The sequence below is a fragment of the Gossypium hirsutum genome, chromosome A13, assembly GCF_007990345.1.
Source record: "Gossypium hirsutum isolate 1008001.06 chromosome A13, Gossypium_hirsutum_v2.1, whole genome shotgun sequence".
Taxonomy (NCBI): Eukaryota; Viridiplantae; Streptophyta; class Magnoliopsida; order Malvales; family Malvaceae; genus Gossypium; species Gossypium hirsutum.
This window is the reverse complement of record NC_053436.1, coordinates 1,356,223-1,375,219: the sequence shown is the minus strand read 5'-3', so window position 1 is coordinate 1,375,219 and position 18,997 is coordinate 1,356,223. Positions and strand designations below refer to the sequence as shown.

The 18,997-nt window shown below is 33.5% G+C and overlaps 1 protein-coding gene across 2 annotated transcripts; it reads left to right on the top strand.

Moving 5' to 3' along the window:
• The first annotated feature begins 1,054 nt into the window (after window positions 1-1,054).
• Window positions 1,055-6,489, top strand: LOC107933302 (diphosphomevalonate decarboxylase MVD2, peroxisomal). Of its 2 annotated transcripts, XM_041084410.1 has the most exons (11): window positions 1,055-1,142; window positions 1,458-1,757; window positions 1,844-2,042; window positions 2,146-2,209; window positions 2,294-2,357; window positions 2,484-2,564; window positions 3,621-3,707; window positions 3,841-3,998; window positions 4,132-4,180; window positions 5,736-5,860; window positions 6,053-6,489. In XM_041084410.1, exons 2-11 carry the CDS (start codon window positions 1,551-1,553, stop codon window positions 6,264-6,266), a joined length of 1,248 nt encoding a protein of 415 aa, XP_040940344.1. In that variant the 5' UTR covers window positions 1,055-1,142; window positions 1,458-1,550; the 3' UTR covers window positions 6,267-6,489. The 2 variants fall into 2 exon arrangements, with proteins under 2 accessions (XP_040940344.1, XP_016720965.2); XM_016865476.2 differs by having other exon boundaries at window positions 1,055-1,757.
• The last annotated feature ends 12,508 nt before the right edge of the window (window positions 6,490-18,997 follow it).

Sequence of the window (18,997 nt, the reverse complement as noted above, 5' to 3'; positions counted from 1 at the left end):
CGAACCTTGATCCTGTTGGATTTTTCCCTAAAGATCACGTCGTAACATCATTAACTTTCTTATTCAACGACCATTTTGATTTTCATTCAACAGTCATCCACAGGCCAAAACTCTTCATACCAACTTGGTGGTTAACTGTAGGCTTCAAAGGAATCTCTAACCCCACCTTTTTTGATATTCGCTAATGCTGGGCAACCTTCTTTTGGATGGCCATACCTCCCACAATCAAAACAAATTGTCAAGAGACATTCTTATTCTACTCTTATATTTCCTCATTAATCTTGATTTTAGAGGTTAGAGGTTGATTTAAGTCGACAAAAACAACCATTCTAGCGAATGTACCCTTGTTCTTGAATTTGTAGCATAATAGATCTTTATCACTTTTTCTAATAACATCATCAGTAGCTCTTAAAATATTTTTTTATACATATCCCCTAGAAGACACGATAAACTCATCCAAACGATGACACTATCCAAATATGATATTGCCCATAAACCAAGCATGGACCTTTTGCCAAGACTTTGGTATAATCTTCCATTAACTAGAATTTCACCATGTAGTATTCAATCTCAAGATTCATTAATTGGAACGATTATGATGACTTTCATAAAGCATAAGCCTTGTTAAGAAGTGCATTAAACCCAATCCTTCTCTTCAGAAGTTTGATGATGACCATCCTAGCCCATTAAAAGATGGACCCTTTGCACCACCAACCATACCTTCATCTCCCATCATCGAAGTTTTCTCCTTTTCAACTCCAAACATATTCAGGAATTTATCTTCAAACCACATCAAGCCATCCATCTACAAGTCAACCACAAGGTCAGGGTTTTGGGGCCATCTCTTCTCAACAAAACTATTTTCAATTTAGGACAAAAAAGAATTTAAGTAAAAAAAAAGACTCCCTCACATGTCGGGCATATCAGTCAAACCATTAAATCAATGTTACTCAAGTAGTGACTTTTTGACTAACATACATAAATTAAGCACAAAAAAAGGATTAAAATGAAATAAACCAACATTTCGTTCAAACCCCACCATTTACTATGTAGCCGCTATCGTGAAATCCCCTTACGTCCCCGTTATCAAAAGAATGGCTGCAAAATTGAAGTACCTAAGCCATAGGGACTGAAAATGAAAGGTAAGAAGAAATATATAAAATATATGTATGGTAGTAAGGACACATAGAAGAACAAAACTGGGTGAGTGTTAATGCCAATTGCATGAGATTCTAAAACGTGAAAACTTCAATAAATCCAAATCTCAGGTCAAGTCTGCATCAAAGAAACGTAGTTGTTGAGAGTCGAATAAGTTATTGAAAATATCGTTAAAATATTCAATATTTATTTAGGCAGCCTCCGTAGTTGAAATTTCAGTATTTTATTATTCGTATTGTTGTCTTAATTGGCTGCGCTCTTGCTTGTTCGTCTCAATCCTGCTATTTCTATAAGAATAGTTTGGGTTTTCGTTTTTTGAGTCAAACTATCAGTTTACTTCCTCTATCATCGCAAATTCTGAAAGAAAAGGGATCCGATCTGATCTGCTGCAAATGGGGGAGAAGTGGGTGTTGATGAAAACGGCTCAGACGCCTACCAACATTGCAGTGATTAAGTATTGGGGGAAGAGGGATGAGACCCTTATTTTGCCCGTCAACGATAGCATCAGCGTTACTCTTGATCCTGCTCATCTCTGCACCACAACCACCGTCGCTGTTAGCCCTGCTTTCCAGCAAGATCGTATGTGGCTCAATGGCAAGGTAAATTCTCTCTATATATAATTCGAAGAAAAAAAATGTTATAAATGTTCATTTGAATGATGGGTTTGGGTTTTATTTTACTATAGGAAATATCCCTTTCCGGAGGAAGGTACCAGAACTGTTTGAGGGAAATCAGAAAACGGGCTAGGGAAGTTGAGGATAAAGAGAGGGGAATAAAGATAGAGAAGAAAGATTGGGAGAAACTGCATCTTCATATTGCATCTTATAACAATTTCCCTACAGCTGCAGGATTGGCTTCCTCTGCTGCTGGTTTTGCTTGTCTTGGTACTGTTTAGATGAAAACATACGTACCCTTTAATCTTCTTTTTCTTTTTTACTTTGATGTTTAATACAGTTTATAGGACTAATGGTTTTGGGTTTGATGCAGTTTTTGCACTTGCAAAGCTTATGAATGTCAGTGAAGATGAGAGTCAACTTTCTGCTATTGCTAGGTATGGCCTTTTTTTTACTTAGATGCAAGAATCTTAGTTGTAATTCAATTGATGTTTTATTGATTTTTTAAAAATATTTTGTAGGCAAGGTTCAGGCAGTGCTTGTCGGAGTTTGTTTGGTGGATTCGTTAAATGGATTATGGGAAAAGTAAGTTCTTTCTGTATGTGTTGAACGGTTCATTTCTGCATGTATTTAACAGTTCATCTTTCATCAAGAAGGGTAGTACCTTTGAGTAACCAATTCTTATATTTTCTTCTTTTTTAATACCTCTAGGAGGATGATGGAAGTGATAGTCTTGCAGTTCAACTAGTAGATGAAAAACACTGGGAAGATCTCTTCATCATTATTGCTGTGGTGTGTATTTTCTCCAATCCTCATGTTTTACATTTTTCCAATTATAGGTTTATAGTTGCTACTCTGCAGGGAGATAATTTTTTCCCCACAAGAACATGAAATATACTTACAATTAGATTTTGCAAGATTCTGTCTCAATTAATCTGCATCCTTTCTCGTGGTTTGGTATTATTGATTGCTTAGTGTTTTAGATCTTGAAAGAATGCAGGAACCATATGAAAATCAATGGTCTGACCTGCATTATTTTGATCATTTGAGAATGCATAATCTCAGATCACTTTCTTCCCATGCTTTGCATCTACAATTTATTTTCCACTTAGTTTCCACATATTCCTTCCAAGCATCTTATTGTGCCATATGATGCATGCACACATATATCCATTTTGATACATAAAGATACATCTTTTCATCCATATCAGACATTTATAGATACTACATGCACACATACTTGCGCTTCCATCCTTTGTGTTTTCGTATCATCTACATGTTGCACATACATTTCAAATGTGTTTGCCTTCATTTTTTGCTTTACCTTTCTATGCTAATTCATGGAAAATATTCTTCCGAACCTAAGGGCAGATTGCATCTTGTCAACCCCCACCACTATGGGAGTAAGGCTTACATGGTTGCACTGAACAGTTTTTTACAATTGTAAACTAATACTTTTGATCAACTGTTAACAAATTTTACAGTAGCCATTGATTTCCAGCTCCATATAAATGTAATATTCTTCAATGTTGCTTGTGAGTGTTGGGCCCTAGCATTAATTATAAGTACGTGAATTATGAATATATTCACTGGAAATTTACTTATGGATGTTCACCAATTACTTATGTTTAAGGTCCTTTAATACTGCAAACTCTTTTCACCAATCTTTGAGGTCCTGAACATGTAAACAATGTGTTTATATATCTTTGTTATTAGAAAAAGATTTGCTACTTGGCATAGGATTGGATCTTGCATTCACCTGATCTGCTTGTGTCAAACGGGTTTCTGGAATGTTCCCAATAATTGTCATCAGGATTTTGGTTTTAATGTTTCTTTTTCTGGCTCTAGGTAAGTTCACGGCAGAAGGAAACAAGTAGCACCTCTGGAATGCGTGAGAGTGTTGAGACAAGTTCGCTTTTACAGCATAGGGCAAAGGTGCATTTGGTCTACTTTTTTAAACTAGTGCAATGTCATCACTTGTGTAGATTTGTAATACATAAAACTATTTAAGGTTGTTTAAAGTTGTACTGACTCATGCCTACTCATTGCCATTTTGAAATTTAATTAGGAAGTTGTTCCAAAACGCACAATACAGATGGAAGAAGCCATACAAAATCGTGATTTTGCATCTTTTGCAAAATTAGCCTGTGCTGATAGTAACCAATTCCATGCAGTCTGCTTGGATACGTTGCCACCCATATTCTACATGAATGATACATCTCACAGGCAAGTCCTCGTTTACATATGCTGGTTCCTTTTAGGGGTTGACCTTTGAACTCTAGACTTGAGTTTTGATGAAAAGACGATTTTCCCATGTCACATTCAGTAAAAAATTATAATACATGTATTGGGTTTTCAGGATAATCAGCTATGTTGAGAAGTGGAATCGTTCTGAAGGAACCCCTCAGGTTCGTTTATTTCTGTCATTTTATTTTGCAGCAAATGACTAATTTTGAACATTTATCAGTCTAATCAGTAACCTTATTAAGTTAAGAAAGGTAGTAAGATGATAAAATCTGGACTTTAGAGCTACCAGTGAATCATTTTATTTCTTGGGGTTTTTTTAATGAGTCAATACGCTGGGGGGTAGTTGGATTGTGTTATGTTCTGTCACTCAATAATTCTGTTGATTGCTTCATTTGTGAATCATTTTGTTTGTTCAAGCCTCTTATGTGAATTGATGGATAACCTAATGCAACGGAAAGTAAAACATAATACATACTAGATTATGGAACCTCGAGGATGTGGGTGAAAAAAATATGTACAAAACAAAGGAAGTTTTGATTGAAATGGTAAAATCCTGGCTTTGGGATATTGTTGTCTTAGGTTCAAGTCCCGTCAAGTCCTGTGATATGAACCTTTGGAGAACCACATCCCAAAAGTCAGTTATTGAGGTTGGAGAGCCCAGGTCCATATAAACCTCACTAGGAAATCCCATACTTTCCTATGAGGAATCCAAGTCCCATACCTTGCAATTAGCACATAGCATACTGCAATTTGTGAATTTATTCTGGGTTTAAATTGTTTATTTATTTATTTATAGTTTTTAAATATAAAAAGATAAAAACACCTTCATAATAATATTTGATACTTTTTGAATTGAAGGATTTTTTAGTCATTTCCCTATTTGGGTTGGTGTCAGTTGACTTGTGAAACCAAACTTCGCAAAAGACTTTATATGATTAGCAAAATAATATGAACACCAAGCTTAACTCTTAAATATTGTAATCTAGAGTTTAAATGACCCACGTATCCTTTGAACACCAAGCTTGTTATTGAGGTTAAGCCATCCAAGTCTTTCACCTCCAATGGTGATCCACAAAATCACTTGCAACCTTCTCCAAGTTAAGGAATTTCTTCGAGCTAGCGAAGTGACTCAAGGTCATAATCAAACGCTTTCCCTTGCTTCTATCTCTCTATAGCAAAAACCTCCCTAGAGAGAAGTTCTCTCTAGGCTTGCATGACATATGGAATAGGCTAAGGAAGTTAGTGTATTTGCAAAAAGCGAAGTACTTGATTTTTTTTCTTTATTGGCAAATGGCAAACTCTGACTGATGATTTCAGTAATTTTTTCCTAATCGTTTCCTCCAATTGTAGACAGAATACTCTGAAATAAGATCATTAATAAGCCAGGTATTTAAGTGGCGAATTGCTTTATGACTTAGTGTTATTTTGTAACGGCTGATAATTTCGTTCAAAATGTGCTGTTGATAATGACGAAGTTCTTCCTTTAGAAAGATATTTCTCCACACTGCATATACATACATAGATATATATGCATGTATACATGTGATGTTTCTGTTACTTTGAACCTTTTCTTGCCATGTGTCTGAACTAAATCAATCCATTTAATGTTAGGAATCATTGTCGTAGTACTTGTGTTGGGCTTCTAGGACATATGCTTTTCTTTTTCTTCCTTTTAGCTGCAACTTTACTTGGAAATTTATGATGAAAAACTGACAGGTGGCATATACATTTGACGCTGGGCCGAATGCAGTTTTAATTGCACGAGATAGAAAGGCAGCTGCTCAATTAATTCAGCGGCTGCTTTTCTACTTCCCTCCGAAGTCTGATACTGATCTGGACAGGTAAATGGAAATGCAGGTGCTAAGAGCATGATACCGAAATTGGATGATTCCCATACCATATTATCATAAGAAAAACACCCATTCATGTATTTTATAGGCTCATTTGTCACTGCAATCTCTCCCCTTTCTCCTACATGAAAGACTTGTCAGATATTGACTTTATTTACTTCTCATTTGCCCCGTTTTATTCAGCTACCTTCTCGGTGATAAGACGATACTTAAAGATGCCGGACTCGAGGGATTGAAGGATGTGGAAGCTTTGTCCCCACCTCCTGAAAATGGTTCAGCTCAGAAATACCCTGGGGATGTCAGTTACTTCATCTGTACAAGACCTGGGAAAGGCCCTGTTCTGCTTTCAAATGATAAACTGGCTCTTCTGGACCCTGAAACTGGACTTCCCAAGTAAGAAGCGCCATACTTTCTCTCAGCAACTTTGGTAAAACTTATCTTCAAGGAGAGTTGAATGTCTCTGAGCTGCAAAAGTGTCAGATAGGTTATTTCTTCAGCTTGTTTTCGTTTTATTTATGTATTTGTAGTTTTTTTTTTGCCCTTATGTCCAATTGAGGTTTGAATCCTCACCATGATTGAAACAATAATGAATAAATTGGTTGCTTTATTGACCCTCTAAACCTCTGCTATTTCCTTGTAATTTCCAATTGGAAATGCAAAAGACTTGAATTATGTTGAAACATTGTTATAATTCTTTTGTTCTTGAAAAAGTTGATGGTTCCAACGTTAGCCATTCCTATCTTCGCTTGAACCATTGTATCAACTTTTTTTTTTTTTTTTTAAATTTGAAAAAATATATTAAAAGTATCACCTTACTTATTCCTTTCTAAATTTTAATTAAAGCACATAAAAAAAACAGTTTCTCATTTAAAATGTGAATTGCCAAAAGATAAAACTGCATGCCTTTGAATTATTTATCATTCAATAAAATAAATGAAATCAATAAATTTTATTACAATGAACTTCAACAATTAATTTACTAATTTTATCAATTAAAGATGAAATTATTTTAATGTCTGGGTTACTATGCATAGAGTCGATGGTGAATTAGGCATTAAGAAAAGTAAGGGTGAATTAGGCATTAAGAAAAGTAAGAGAAAATGATTTAATTGTTATATATTGCAACAACATATATTTGTTTCATTAAAAAAGAATGGAGATTAAACATGTGAATCCATAAGCACCCTTTCTCAATCATTAAGACACAAAAAAATTATAGTTTATTAATAGTTAATTCAGTTGATATATTTATCTAAGAAATTTAATAGTTTATTAATTTGATATATTTAATTTTAATCATTAAAAAATATTTTTATTTAATAAAATATTATTAATATATTTTTTTCACTTGAAAGTAAATATTTTTTAAAATATAATTTTTATTTAATAAATTATAGTTAATGAGCTTGCTTATATGAAAATTTTAAACAATATCTTATTATAGAGAATTATGGATGTTGTTGTTATAAATGAAAAGTTGTTATGGAGAGTTAAAATAAAACAGAAGAAAATTGATTCTACTATAAACTTGATAGTTGTAGCAAAATATTGTTATAGCGGATGGTTGTTATAGACAACTTGACTATATTTAATGCAGTGTGTATACATATGGTTAATTTTATGATGTAATTTAATAAATTTTTTTATTTAAAAAAAGAAGAAATTTTTTTTAAAATTATACATAAATTTTATTTTAATGAATATTTTCATGAATCCTGACAAAGGACCAAGTTAAGTATTTATTCTTCCTACATGCCCATCTCAGCTTGACCCATCTATCAACTTTTCTTTTCATTGGACTATATATATTTAAAATGCCAATTCTCAAAAGATAAAAGGTAAAATCATTATATTGATTTAACTTCAAAATAATTAAAATTATTTATTTATTCAATGTATAATTGCATCAAAGTAAATATATTTGAGATTTTTTATCTAATTTTTTAAGGATATTGCAATGAATTTATACTTGAAATACACTGAGAGAAAAATTTTTATGTTTTAAAAAATGATGTATAAAAAGATTTTAAGAAATAATTCTTTAAAAATATTTTTTGCAAAAATAATTGTAAATAAAAGTTAAAATAGATTGTAAATAAAATAATTGTTTATATTATTTGTTATAATTCCATTCTTCTAGATGGGATACGATAGTTGCTTATTACGATGAACTTTAACAATTAATTTTTTAAGTTGATTAATTAAAGAAAGAATTATTTTAATGTCTTGGTTGCTTGCAATGTTAGACTAGCATAGAATCAACGATGAATTGGGCATTAAGAAATGTATGAGAAAATGATTCGATTGTTATATATTATAATAACATGTTTGTAACGAAGTATGTATTTTTTATTGTTTCATTAAAAAAGAAAGGAGATTCAACATGTCATCCATCGCCACCCCTTGTCATTGTCATTCATTTAGGAGGGGAGTACAATAGCACGGTGCAAAGGATGTGAGAGGAAGTTATCCGGTCCGACCTATGGTTGCGAACCTTGTAGGTTTTTTATTCATAAATCTTGTCTTGATGAGCACAAAGCAGAGGTTCAATGTTTCTTTCATCCATGCCCTCTTACCATCTCCATTAGTTATTTTGATGAGTGTTTGGTTTGTTTTAAACATATCACTTCAAACTTTTCCTATAAATGCAAGTTAAGTTGTTGGTTTCAAACGCACGTGGAATGCGCCCTAAAGCCAATGGTAGAATATTCAGATGAGGAGTGCACCATTCAACATTTCACTCATCTTCATCCCTTAAAACTTGTTGATTCCAACCAGAAAGATGAAGTGATCTGCTCCATTTGTGAAGAGCTCTGCTCTTCTTCTCCTTCTAATTCTACCTACGGTTGCATGGAATGCAAGTTTTTCCTTCATAAATCTTGCATGAAGAGCATTCCGCGACAGTTGATCAATCATCGCATCCATCCATGCACTCTCATATTCAATATCACATCTCCTTACTATCATTTCGAATGTGACTGTTGTGGTGAACGTATTGACTTCCGCATGTTCAGCTGTCGAGCATGTAATTTCGATCTCCATGTCAAATGTGCCATATTTCCCACCATAGACAATGAAGATGCCAAAGAGATCAAACATTTCTGTCACCCGCACACACTAGCTCTTGTCAAAAATGATGAAGAATATGGCAGCGAACCTCGTTGTGTAGCATGTGCAGAGATTTGCTTAGCTCCCACACCAACTTTCAGGTGTAGCAGATCATGCAACCACTTCTTTTTACATCAATCATGCGGTGTTAAATTACCTTACAAAACTTATAAAATTAAGCATCCTTCTCATCCCAAACACCCTCTCACCATTACATCCCTTCCATACAATGATCATATCCGCACTTGTGATGTATGTTTCCGGGGCATTGATTCAACTCTCTTAGCAGATAGCTGTCGGGAATCTGAGTGTAAGTTTAACCTTCACTTGGATTGTTATAATGTGCTGCTTTCTATTATGTTTAGTGGCCATCAACACCTTCTCACTCTCCTTGAGAAAACACCCGACCTTTCTTGCCATCTTTGTGGTGTAAACTGCTGTAACTTCGTCCTTCGATGCGTGTCATGTGACATTAACATGCATCTCCAATGTCTTCCTTCAGCACCTAAAACAATAAAGCACAAATCTCATCTCCATCCTTTAACCCTCACAAATTCTCCTTTTGAATATGAGTTGAACTCAAACGAAGAAAATGACGAATTTTATTGTGATGTTTGTGAGCAAAAAAGAAACCAAAGAGAGTTGATCTACTATTGTGCGGAGTGCAAATTTATTGCTGAAGTCAAGTGTGTGATTTTAGAGGTTAGTATATTCTTATTATTGAATTTAAACATTTAATTGAGTTACTTTTAATGGGAGGGATATACATAGATCGATATAAAATATAAGAGGTTTTATGCCCTTCTATAACTTTTTGCATGGTTAATATTTTAACAATTCAACCGTCATATTTCATGCTCTATTTATGTATGTCAAATTTGGTATAAATTAAAATTTTATAACTATTCGTTTTATGTAAAAAAAATCCCAATCGTTAAAATATATATATATACACAATATTTTATATTATGATGATAGAAATATCATATTGATTAAAAGATTTACATGCATGAAAACTACAAATATATTGATAAATTCAATAGTTGGATTGTTAAATTATTAATCGTATAAAAAGTTATTGAAGGATCTAAAACCACTTAAGTTTTTATAACGGCATAAGTGAATCCTTCGTGTTCTTTTAATTAAATGTCTATCTTTTAAAATACTTGCATTGGAAAGTTACATTAAAATGTAAGAGGAAATGATGTTAACATTAGAATTAGGCTTTGCACATTAAGTGCTTAACATAGGGGTTTAACTACTTGTTTCTTTGAGTTTTTGGCTACATATAAGAGATTTACTTATATCGGTGTAAAATTTAAGCGGTTTTATAATTTTCCTCAACGTTTTATATAATTAATATTTTAACAATCCAACCATCAAACTTATCAATATATTTGAACTTACCATGCATGTAAATTTTTTAATTGATCTGATGTCTTTATCATATCGATCTAAAATATTATTTATATTTATATATATTTAACAGTTGAATTTTTTTTTCATAAAATAAATGATTAGAAATTTTAAATTTATGTCAAACTTGACATACATGATCTATATCAATAAAGCATGAAATATGACGGTTGGATTATTAAAATATTAATCATATAAAAAGTTATGGAAAGATATAAAACCTCTTAAGTTTTACATCAATGCAAGTGGATCTCTCTCCTTATACATACATACATACATTTTTATTTTAACTTTTTAAAATATTTTATTATACTCTATAGGACACTTATCATCAACCCAACCTTACTTGTGAAATTTAAAAACTTCACTGACAATGTACCAAATATTTTTCTATGAAAATATTTAAAAATAATATTTATATCAAACATATATTATTATATAACATTGATCCTTGAATATCCGAATAACGTAAATGTTAGTAGTTAACAATCTTATACCTACCCTAGTAATGACTATATTGAATCAAAGAAGAAAAAAAAGATTAATATGTATAAACAACTAAATATAAAATTATCTTATTGTTTAAATTGTATGTGAAAGAGGTGTTGCCGTTAATCCAAAGATGAATCATTTGATGAAGAAATTACGAAAGATAATGTCACTCAACCAATAATCCAAAAGTGGCATGCGGAAAATCTCCAACAAAAGCACAACAAATTACGTGAAAGACGAAAATAATTAAAAGCAAAAATAGGGGAATTAAGAGGAGAATTGGATGATGTGAGAAAAGAGATAATGACCACGAAAAATTTGGTAATGATGATAGGTTTGTTAGATTTGTGAAATAAATCTAAAAATAAAACTTAATAAATCAGAGAATATTTACTTTCTCTTCCTTAATGATGGGATATTAGAAAATATATCTTGTGTATAATTTGGGGATCATAACCCTAATATTTATAATCTTCGTATATTAGTTCTAATTTCTAATTAACCTATCATTAATTAGAATTAAATTAGAACTCAATTACTAGAATATCTACACATATTTGACCCATACTTTATTTAATAATTAAAACCCAATAAAATTTTAATCAAATTAGATCACTTCTAATTTGGGCTAACCTATCATGATAGTAAATAATAACATGTAATTACCCTTATTATATATGTGATGCCCATATTTTCCAACAAGCTCAAAACAGTTGAAATAACTCTCAATTGCACTACATTTCATCATCCAACTAATATTCATAAAAGTATTTAAGAATATTTGTAATCAAATGGTTCGTAAAAGTAATGATTGAAAAATAAGATACTACATAAAATACATTTTCATATTATATTAAGTAAAATATATTAATATATTAAAATAATTAAAATTAATCCTTATTTATGAAAATGAAGTAAAGGACATTGCAAGGGACAATGTCACAACTTTGTAGGTGAATATTGCGACTTCACTCTTTCAATTATAATGTCATGATTTTATAGAAGAGTAGCCTAAAAACACTTTAAGTTATACCCAAAACACCTTCATAGCATATCAACGAGTTTCAAATTATAATAACGCAAATTTTAAACACATTTAAGCTCAAAATAAAAATCATAGGTGTTGAAAAATACAATTTCAGAATCCAACTCCGTAAATTGAGTCGGTGAAAATATGAACAGAAGTATTTATAAAGTTAGTGTGAAAATATATTAACGATAGGTTAAATAATTAAATTACAAAAGAAGTTATTTGAGTGCATGAATTATTGCATGAATTAAATTGTAAAAAATTTAATCAGTATTGAATTTTAAGTTTGAAAATGTTCAAGGACCCAACTGGCAATTAACTAAAGGACCTAAATGGTTATTTAACAATTTTTTTGGGAAATGAATTAGTGGATGTTTGTTTTTTAGGTTTTTAAAGGACAAAATCGATGAAATGAAAATTTTATGTTAAAAATATTTTTTTAAAAATTATGTATAGCAATATTTTAAGAAATAATTATATAAATTTAAGAAAAAAATAATTTCTAATACTGAACCACCATGACAATTTGCTATAAAAATTAAAATAGATTGCAAATAAAATAATTTGTTTATATTATCTATTATAATTCTTTTTATCCCGATGTGATAAGATAATTGCTTACTATGATGAGTTTCAACAATTAATTTATTAATTTGATTAATTAAAGATGGAATTACTTTGATATCTTGTTTGCTATGTGTAGAATCAATAGTGAATTAGGCATTAAGAAAAGTAAGAGAAAATGATTGGATTGGATTGTTATCATATTACAATAACATGTTTGCAAATATGTATGTATTTTCTATTGTTTCATTAAAAAAGAATGCAGATTAGACATGTCCCTGTCATTGTCATTCATTCAGGAGGGGAATAGAGAGAAATGGTGCAGAGGATGTAGGAGGTTTTCATCGGGCCCAGCCTATGGTTGCGAACGTTGTGGCTATTTTATTCATAAATCTTGTCTTGATGAGCACAAAGCAGAGTGTAATAGGCCTAATTTGCCCGGGCCTACACCAAAATCAAAACTAAAACCAAAAATAAAATAAAATAATAAAATAAAATAGATTGTAAATAAAATAATTATTTATATTATTTGTTATAATTCCTTTCTTCCGGATGGGATATGATAATTGCTTATTACGATGAACTTTAACAATTAATTTTTTAAGTTGATTAATTAAAGAAAGAATTATTTTAATGTCTTGGTTGATTGCAATGTTAGGCTAACATAGAATCAACGATGAATTAGTCATTACGAAAAGTAAGAGAAAATGATTCGATTGTTGTAAGCACTAAATTTTTGTCCGACTAGAATTTGTGTTTAATTTTCAAAATTTCAAAAAAAAAATTTAAAAATAAAAATTGCATTTTGACCCCTAAACTTTTCCTAAATTTCATTTTGACCCTTAAACTTTCTTTAAATTTCACTTAAACCCCTAAACTTTCATTAAATTTCATTTTAACCCTAAATTTTCTAAAAATTACATTTAGCCCCAGAAGTTTTGCTGCATTTGTGATTTGGTCCTTCAGACAGGTTACGTGATTTGGGGCACCCACTTCCCAGATTTTCAGGCCACAAACATGGGTGGCTGCTCCTTCTTCACCCACCACCTGCAAAAAGGAAGCAAATATCAACTATAAAATGGGTTTAAAACCCCAAAATCAAACCCCCACGAATCAAAAAAAAAGAGAGAAGAAAGTTTCGAAAAAAAGAAAAAGGAAGGAAAAGAGAAGAGAGAAGGAAGAGAGGAGGGGAAGAGGAGAGCCCAACCACAGCCACCGAGGGCGGAGGAGATCGACGCAAGTGGCAGCGGCGGTAAAAGAGGCTAGAGCCGAAAGAGGGAAGGAAGAAGAAGAGAAGAAAGAAAAAAAAAGAAAAAAGGGGAAAGAAAAAAATAAAAAATAATATATCGGGTCGACCCGACCCGGATTCAACCCGCGAACCGACCCAACAGGCCCAGCAGTAGCAGGCCAGCCCAAAAAAAAACAAAGCAAAAAAAAAGCAGCAAAAAAGAAGCAGAAAAAAAGAAGAAGAAAGAAGCAGCCCACTTTGTGCAGCCAGTAGCGCAGCAGGCACTGCCCAGCCCAACAGCAGCTGACCCAACAGACCAGCAGCAGATTCGGCCCAGCAGACTGTCCAGCAGGCCTAGGCCCAACACCCAGCAAAAAAAAATAAGGAAAAAAAAAAGAAAAAGAAAAAAGGAAAAGGGGGCTTTTGGTAATTTCTCAATTTTTTTAAATTTAGTCCATTTATTTAAATATTATATTATTTCAATTAAATTGGCATTTTTTTAGATAGTTTTTAGAAATATTGTTACATTTATTTTACTTGTATTTTAAAAATAAAAAATATTTAATGCATAAGGCAACAAACCGATTTAATTTTAAGTCATCGAATTCATTGCTATGTTGGGTGAATATCGATGGCTTATGTTAAATACGGGACGCCCTTCTAAAAATCGAAAATATTCAAAATTCCTCGTATTTTAATAAAAATTCTCGTGTTTTATTAGGATCCCGATTAAAGATTAAATTGAATTGATTTAACACTAATTCGATGGTTTCATCGCCATATCGGGGTGAATATCATCGACTCGTGTTAAATACGGTATTTTTTTAAAGAAAAAAATCGTGTTTCAAAAATTTTCATGTCTTCAAAATTTCACGTGTTTCAAAATAATAATAATAAAATTTCCCGTGTTTCCAAAAATATATTCGTGTTTCTTTCTTTAAAAAAAATCCGTGTTTCAAAAATTCTCGTGAATAAAAAAATTTCGTGTTTTCAAAAATTCCCGTGTTTTAAAAAAAATTTCGTGTTTTCGTGTTTTAAAAAAAAATTCTCGTGTTTCAAAAATTTTCGTGTTTTCAAAATTTTCATGTTTTCGTGTTTTCAAAAAATTCTCGTGTTTTTTTTAAAAAATTCATGTTTTAAAAAAAATTCATGTTTTCGAAATTTTCGTGTTTTCAAAATTTTTTGTGTCAAAAAATTCTCATGTATCGAAAATTTCATTGTTTTCAAAAAATTCCGTGTTTTCAAAAAAATTTCGTGTTTCAAAAATCTTCGTGTTTTCAAAAATTATTATTGTGTTTCAAAGTTCTCGTGTTTAAAAACAAAAAAAAAGTTTTCTCAAGTTTCAATCGGATCACAATTAAATATTAAATTGAACTTGTATTTTGAAAATTAAGACAACGCGCGTTTAACGAGATACCAATTTTGGGCGTCGCGAGGGGCTAATGCCTTCCTCGCGCGTAACCGACTCCCGAACCCTAATTTTCTCTGAATTTTCACGCAGACCTAAAATTACCTCTTTTTTAGGAAAATTTAAAAATAAATTTTTCTTCTAAAAAGAGAATTTATTAGGTGTTCGATCACACCTAGAAAAAAGATCGGTGGCGATTCCTCTTTTGTAAATAAAATTTGAAACTTTGTTTTTAATTTTTCAATAATCATTTCAACTAGCGCCTATTGCCAAATTTTTAGGTCGCTACAGCTGGCGACTCCACTGGGGACCTTTTTCGAGAGTCGAGTCTAATGTTAAACGCGTGTTGTCAAAATTTTCAAAATTTCTTGTTCAAATTAACATTTAGTCGTGATCCTTAAATTTTTTGTTTTCAAAAAATCATGCATTTGCATCGTGTTGTATATATTCTAACTTGTTTTATCAGGTTGTTTTTCAACTTTAAATTTTTGCAGTTTTAGTTTTGGTTTAGTTTTTCTAAATAAAACGTAAAGGTTTACAAGTTTCTCCCCACACACCGTGCACGTGCATTTATGTTGCATAACATGAGCTCTATACCCGGGCTCCGTCCCTGTTAAGAGAAAGTAAACGCTACGCCTTCGTGAGTTAACTCGTTCCTCTGCACAGGCTAGTGAATACTTTCGGGTTACATATGACTTATGCTTTCGTGAGTTAACTTGTCCCTCCGCATAGGCATAAGTAAATGTAATCCTTCGAATTGATCTCGTAAGCCTATGATGGGCCATGACCGAGGCTCTGTACTAATCTTAGTAGATGACAGTGCAGACGATTCAAGTACCCACCTAGAACCAAAATCGCATATAGTGAACTATACGAGCTATCCAATTAGAGCCATGCCGAACCTCTGTCCGCTTATAGTCATCAAAATAAGTACACGGGGAAAATGCCTTTTGCCTTTCATTTACACTGTTTATGCAAAATAATTGGATTGGGTAGTTTAATTTGTTTTTCAAATTATATTTGTTGTGTTTACTAACCAAGTTTGTTTGTTTTTACTTTTATTTTCATCATGCATCATAGGCATCATATTAGGAAGGTGTTGATTAAAAGTTGGTTGCCAAAAAAACGGGTTTCTGATGGAGGAGTCAATTACACAAATAACCGAGAAGAATGCCGTGGTTCGGGACTGGTCTCTAAAAATTCAGAGAGAAAAGGGGGATAGTCTAGTGGAAGGGTGTGTCGCTAATTTGCCCGAACATATAACTGTAAATGTTCGCCAAAATAACTTTGAGGATTTGGTTCGAATTTGGAATCAGTGGGATTCAGACACTAGAGACATTTTCACTGAGAGGTATGGAGATATAGCTCACCTGATCACCATCCGTGTAGACGAACAGTTGATTCAAGCCATGGTTCGGTTCTGGGACCCAGCTTATCAGTGTTTCACCTTCAATCAAGAAGACATGACTCCAACCATAGAAGAGTATGCTGCTTTACTCCGCATCGACAATGTACAATTCGGCAAAATATATGTGAAGGAGCCTAAGCCGATGACCTTGAAGAAAAAGTTAGTGAGACTGACAGACATGACTGATGCATGGGCCGAAAAACAGATAAAGAAGAAGAATGAAACCATTTGCATTCCATGGTCCTCCCTACGAGATTTGGCTCTGAACCATCCCAACATGCTGAAAAGGGTAAATCTATTCGCTTTGGCCATTTACGGCTTGGTCATTTTCCCAAAAGTTCTCGGACATCTCGAAGTTGCAGTAGTTGATTTCTTCGAAAGGTTAAAACAAGGAATCAACCCTGTCCCGACCATCCTAGCCGAGACCTTCAAGTCCCTGAGTAGTTGTCGAAGAAAAGGGGATGGACGATTTATCGGATGCGCGCAGTTGCTCAATGTTTGGATTTTGAGTCACTTCTGGAAGGTAGAGCGCACTTTGTTCCATATGTTTTCTAAAACATTCTCCCCGCTAGAAGCTTACCTCAATAAAGAATGGCCGAAGGAAGTCACCGAGCAACATTGGGTATCAGTTTTTCAGAATCTTCGCACCGAGAATATAACATGGAGAGCACCCTGGATCCGTCCTTCAGTTCTGCTATACAAATGTGGAAGCCAAGATTGGGTACCTTTACTCGGGTTATGGGGAGGAGTTGGATATGCTCCACTATTAGTCCAAAGGCAATTTTCTTCGCGACAATTCCTCCCCGCAACTGGAGGATTAGCACAGTTCGAGTTCGCTTTCGCGGGTGAAGGATATATGAAGAGAGTCCGAGACACTGCAAAGTATTGGAAGGAAATTCATTTCATGGAATTAGCTTTGTATGTTGATACCCTTACCCAAGATTACGACATATGGAGGAAACAACGGGTAAATAGTCAGCAAATCTCATCAATAAACTACACCATCCAGAATCCTTTCTCGGAGGAAACGCCGTCTGAGCTAGAAATGGCAAGACAAGAATTCGAACGAGAAAAGGCCAAGATGTCTCGGGACCTTAGTGCCCTTCAAGAAGAAAACTATCAACTGAAGATTGAAGTTCAGGTTGAAAGGTCCAGGACTGAAAAAGTACAAAGAGAAGCCGAGATTGTGAGAAACGACTTAAGGGACCTTCATTTGGAAAACAAGAAATTAAGAAACACTATAAAGAATAGCGGGTTGGGCAAGTCGACAGCAGAATGGAAGGAAGAAATTAGCAATATCAAGGGAGAAATGGAGTTTTGGAAGGGAAAAGCAAAGAAAGAGGAGGAAAAGGCTGCGCGCGCTGTGATAGAGTTAAGAAGGAAGAACGCCAAGTATGAAATAGTGACTGCAAAATTGGCGAATAGTCAGTCTGAACATCAAGAATTAAAAAGGAAAACACGAGATCTAGAAAATATGCTGCAATCTCGTCAACAACAATTAGATAACCTCTTGAAGGCTCTAGAAGAAAAGAGTGAGCAGTACGATAGGGACATTCACGCGTATGAAGGAACTCTCAAAGAAAAAGAAATGCAACTTGACTTCTTGATCAATAAAATTCGTAAAGCGGCTATGCAAGTTGTTCAATTATCAGATGAAACCGAAGTTCTCAGTTGCCAATTCCCTCCGAGCCAAAGATCGAGCATATCAGAGTTTTTAGAGCAAGTGAAGAAACAAGGCAATGTGGCTAGGAAATTTGTGTAACTGTTGGAAAAATGAGAACTTTGTGTAATAGACTATGTTGATAAATGAAATGCCTAAATATGGGGCTATCTTGAAATCAACACCAATTTCTTACATTTCATTCATAACTTACATTCATTTGACATTCATGCATTCATTCATGCATCAATTCATTCATTGCATATCCCATACTCGTTCGCTGAGATTAAAGCGTACAATTCGCAGTTGCCAGACTTCAAGACTGGAACCACGTCATCCGTATAAAACGCGCCGACAAGCTAGAGTAATGGAGAATGAATTCAATGAGAGAATTGAAAGGATGGAAAGGGATCAAAAGGAATTACAAGAGCAACTGGCCAAATCGCAACAAGAGACGAGAGACCTAATGGTGAGATCTCGAGAGGAATCACTCGAGCAAAGAGATCAGATGGCTAAAATGATGGAGATGATGACAACTTTGGTCAAAGGAAAGGGACCCATGCAGAACTCCGATGTTATGGAACCTCGGTCAAGAATTCACCATGATCAGGATCCATTCTATCCCCCGGGATTCACTCCACCGCCCGCATATACAATACAAAGAGGGTATACTCAAGAGGAACCCACTGGCTTGGAACATCGGCCTATGCCACCTGCTCCACCCACTAATTTGGGGCAAGGAATGTTAGCGTCGAACCCAGGGGCTAGTCCTGCTAATCCACTAGTTCCAGATCTGGATGACCAGCAGAGGTAG